Source organism: Octodon degus, unplaced genomic scaffold, assembly GCF_000260255.1.
Source record: "Octodon degus isolate 3935 unplaced genomic scaffold, OctDeg1.0 scaffold00344, whole genome shotgun sequence".
Lineage (NCBI taxonomy): Eukaryota > Metazoa > Chordata > Mammalia > Rodentia > Octodontidae > Octodon > Octodon degus.
Window position 1 is genome coordinate 167,266 of NW_004524920.1, and position 4,813 is coordinate 172,078.

Below are 4,813 nucleotides of genomic sequence, written 5' to 3' on the forward strand. Positions count from 1 at the left end.
AAAGAAAGAAAGAAAGAAAGAAAAGAAAATCAATGTTGCTTCACAAGTTTTTGAGTCTTTCCAGGTATAGCTAGTGCTAGTGACTTTATCATAGAATCCTTCACCCTTGAAGAAATCACAGGTGTGAGCCCATTGAGCCCAGTGACTTGACATTACACCATTTTATCATAAAAGCTCCAAGATACTAACCAATTTACTTTGACATACAAAATGTTTTCTACTAGCTTTATCAAATAAATGGACATAGTTTTCTGTTCACTAGGTGATAACTCGAGATATAAAAGTTAGATAGGTTCTACTGTAATATCTAATCATAATTTGTTTAATAGATGAAATGTACATTTTTTTCTTACTTTGTACAGCTTTGTCTTTTTTAAATATGAAGTGCTTAAATGCACTTACTATGACAGGAAATACATGTGCCTTCTAGGACTTGTGAAGCGGTCTCATGTAGTTGAGTCTTAAGGAACGCATCTTATAAGTTACAGTGTTCACTCCACTAACTCAGTAACAAAGGGTTTACTAATTATATGCTAGAACTTTAGTTTGAGAATATTAGTTTGTGTATTGAATTTAGAGTATCTGTTTTATTAAGAGAACTGATAAATTGTGCAATAAATAATCTTTAGCAAGTTTTGTTTATCTAATTTTTTCTGTATTTTAGAGAAGGGTCTACAGGGTATTCAGGGTCTCACTACTAGATCGGACTCATAGTGATTCTCCTGTTTACAGCCTCCCAAGCACTGGGATTACAGGCGCGCACTACCACACTCAGTCTCGATCCATGTCTCAGTATGCCCCAGGGGCAGGGCGGGCATGGCAGGCCCGGGGATTGAACCCCCGGCCCCTCAACTGCTTGCAAGTGCTTTAATCAACTGAACTATTTGGCCAGCCTTCCCACAAGTTTGGCTAACTTAAAATATTTTTTCATATGTAATTTTACTTTCTTTTTTATTGTAATTTATCATTTATTGGGAAAGAAGAATGCATTTTAAGAATCACATCAGACTAAAACTGATTACAGATATTAAACAGTTTCTGGGTGAGCCATTATTCACTGGATGTGTGAAAGCCGAGTGCCTCTGGAAGGCGGGGGCTGGTGATTCACTGAGTGCGCTATTGCCCTGCTGTAACTGGTAGTGAACAGATTAAAAAGAATGAATACGACAGGTGAGAACAGATTAAAAAGAATGAAGCATTTTGTGCTGTCTCCTCTGGAAAGAAGAAACAAGATGTTATTCCACTGCAACATTAACTATAGATTTGGGTTTTACTTTCATATATACTAAATTTTTATATTCCTTAGGAGGAGTATTTTATATTATGCTCTGGAGGGTTGTGATGTTTGTGTGCTATGTCTTGAGATTAAATTGGACTTGATTTCCTTGTATCTGATATATACCTAGATAATAAGACTCTTTGAAAAGACCTTTTGGCTCAATGGCTTTAACTTTAGAAATTTGAATTCATTAAAAAGCAGTCTGGGGGCCAGGGAGATGGCTCAGTGGAATAAGCGCTTCCCTGGCAAGTGCAAGGGCCTGAGTTCAGTCCCCAGTTCTGCCAAAAAAAAAAAAAAATCAGTCTGGAGAATTTGCAAAAAAATAAAATAAAAATAAATAAAAAGTCCATAACCAAATATGTCTGAGTGCACTCTGGTTTGTAAGTAATTGTCCTATATGTGCTTGTCCATCTCTCTATTCAATATGTGCTAAGGACCATTTGCAATAACTCCAGCTGTTTTATTTGAGCTCAACAATTTCCTTTTATCTTCCTTTTTTTAATTTTCGTTAAAAAAATTTATATAGATTAAAGTATTTATGTGTACAATTTAAGTTGGCTTATAGATAAAATAAATGCCATGAAGCTGAAGATATACTTCCAACCAAGTAGCAAATCAAGTTGATGTCAAAACTTCTTTTGCAGGTGCAATGCATACTGTTGCCTGTGTGCAACTCAGCAGTCTTCCATTGATCAAAACAATGGTCTTAATAATTAAGACCTAGTTCTCATAGGTCATCTGAAAAATTTTATTAACTAAATTGGGATCCCATGGGGTTTACAAAAAGTCTGAAGAAGACTCTCCTTAGTGAATAATGCAGTAGCTGCATAAAAACCTAAGTTTATTTCTGCCTTTACATAGTAATGGGATCCCCAATAGTTTCCACAGTTTATGGAAGACATACCCAAGAAACATTGCTACATATACTATTATTCCATGTTTACATTGGTTATCAAAATTTAGGTTTTCTGTGGGTGAAGCAGTATGGTTTTACCGATTAAAAAATACTTGATACAAAACTATGTTAAAGACTGGGCATGGTGGCACGCACCTGTAATCCTAGTGCTTGGGAGGCTGAAAACAGGAGGATCACTGTGAGTCCAATCCGTGTAGTGAGACCCTGTAGACCCTGTACTAAATACAAAAAAAAATGAAAATAATAACAATGTGGGCTCAGCAGAAAATGAGGATCCAATCACTACCCATGCTGACAATTTCTAGGTATAAAAGTAGCCAGGCCAGGGAGATTGCCATTCCATGCTGGGCATGAAGGCGAATACCTATACTCCCAGCACTGGGGAGGCTGAAGCAGATGGACTGCCCCAAGTTTGAAGCCAGCCTGGGCTACAAAGTGAGACTCTGTCTCAAAAAACTTTTTTCTCTCTTTTTTTTTTTCCTTTTGCTGAACCGGGGATTGAACTCATGCCCTTACACTTGCCAGGCAAGCGCTTATTCTACTGAGCCAACTCCCCAGCCCCAAAAAACTTTTTCCTATTTCAATCCTTTAAGAGTATAAAGTCGGGGGCGCTACCCACCTTGGATTCAGTGTAAAGAACCGAAGGAGGAGCCCAAGGGTCAAGAAAGCTACCAGCTTCTGGCCTGGCTCAATCAGTACTGACGGAGGAAGTTTGCGGACTGTGTGGTTGGTGTCTCAGCCCCATCATGTGGTGGAACTTGGAACTGTTTGCTTCTCTTCATAGACAGGCCATGCAGCTTAAAATCAAGTAAGAGGCATACAAGAAATGGATGATGAAGACTGTGAAAGAAGAAGGATGGAGTGTTTAGATGAAATGTCCAATCTTGAAAAACAGTTTACGGATCTCAAAGATCAACTTTATAAAGAACGATTAAGTCAGGTGGATGCAAAACTACAAGAAGTCATAGCTGGAAAAGCTCCAGAATATTTGGAACCACTGGCAACCTTACAAGAAAATATGCAAATTCGTACCAAGGTAGCAGGAATCTATAGAGAGCTCTGCTTAGAATCTGTAAAGAACAAATATGAATGTGAAATTCAAGCTTCTCGTCAGCATTGTGAGAGTGAAAAACTTTTGTTATATGACACAGTTCAGAGTGAGCTAGAGGAGAAGATTAGAAGGCTTGAGGAGGACAGGCACAGCATTGACATTAGCTCAGAGCTCTGGAATGATGAACTTCAGTCGAGAAAAAAGAGGAAGGATCCTTTTAGTCCTGACAAAAAAAAAAGCCAGTTGTTGTTTCAGGTCCATATATTGTTTATATGCTACAAGATCTTGATATTCTTGAAGACTGGACAACAATTAGGAAGGCAATGGCCACGCTCAGTCCACACAGACTGAAAACAGAACCACCTGTGAAATTAGAAAAGCATCTGCATAGTGCTAGATCTGAAGAGGGAAGACTGTATTATGATGGTGAATGGTATATACGAGGACAGACGATATGTATTGATAAAAAAGATGAATGTCCTACAAGTGCTGTAATTACAACAATTAACCATGATGAAGTTTGGTTTAAGAGGCCTGATGGAAGCAAATCTAAGCTTTACATTTCACAGCTACAGAAAGGAAAATATTCAATTAAACATTCGTAATTATGATTTAAGTGTTGTCTAAATCTACCTTGTTAGTGTTACAAATTTCAGTGTGCCATGGGAGAGAAAAAAATGTATTCAGCAACTTACTATTCTCATTGAGTCATGAGAGAATGTGTATTTGTAGGTAGTAGACCTCATATTATGTGTTATTAAAAGAAGCAGTAATAAAAAAAGTTTAATCATCGTCATTACATTTATTTGCCTCTTAGGTCCAATTACCAATGCTATATATGGTAAGGATTTCCTTTGAAGAGTTTTTCTTTGGTTTTTTTTTTTAAATAATCATGCAGCTCTGTCTACTCTTTAGTGAACTATGGCTATGTTTATCTGCAGTTTTTTTATTTTCCATTTTTGTCACTCATCATGTTTGCAAATAAGACTGACAAGATGTTTCCTATAAATGGTTTGTATTAGTATATTAGTGTTAAATCAGAATTGAAATTTAAATCCATATGAGTATGTATATTTAGCTTCATCAGCTTGTTTAGAACTGATGGTCTTATGTTACAATCTAGATTTCCCAAAATTGAAATATTTGGTTTGAAAACTAAAAGGAGCACTTTTGTAGAATAATTTTCCTTCTCTTTCTTGATGGTATGGTGGTGACCTATTTTTACAAATTATACTTATTGTTAATTAGCAAAATTAATATCAAGTGTTAACATGTTCCTACCTGTATTTCTTGTGGCCCTTTAAAGGGCAGGTGTTCATCCCTGGTATTTATGATCCAGTATGTAAGTGGTGAACAGTAACTGACAGTATTGTGGTGCTTGCTGTACATGTGTGATTTTCACAAACAGATTTTTAGTAAGCATTTTCCAGAGATAAAACTAGATTCTTAATCTAATTTTATTCCTAGGGCAAAATGGACAAGGATAACTTCCTTGGATCTATTCTCCACTTGGTGTCTCTATCTTGGGTGTTATTATCCCTTAAGGCTATTTGGTGCAATTTGGAGA

General features: G+C 36.7%; 1 protein-coding gene across 1 annotated transcript; it reads left to right on the top strand.

Annotated features, from left to right (window-relative positions):
- The first annotated feature begins 3,021 nt into the window (after positions 1–3,021).
- On the top strand, positions 3,022–4,399 carry LOC101572807 (breast cancer metastasis-suppressor 1-like protein). The gene is given in 2 exon segments (XM_012513167.2): positions 3,022–3,474; positions 3,477–4,399. Coding segments are annotated over 2 exon segments (828 nt in total). The 3' UTR covers positions 3,852–4,399.
- Positions 4,400–4,813: the final 414 nt, after the last annotated feature.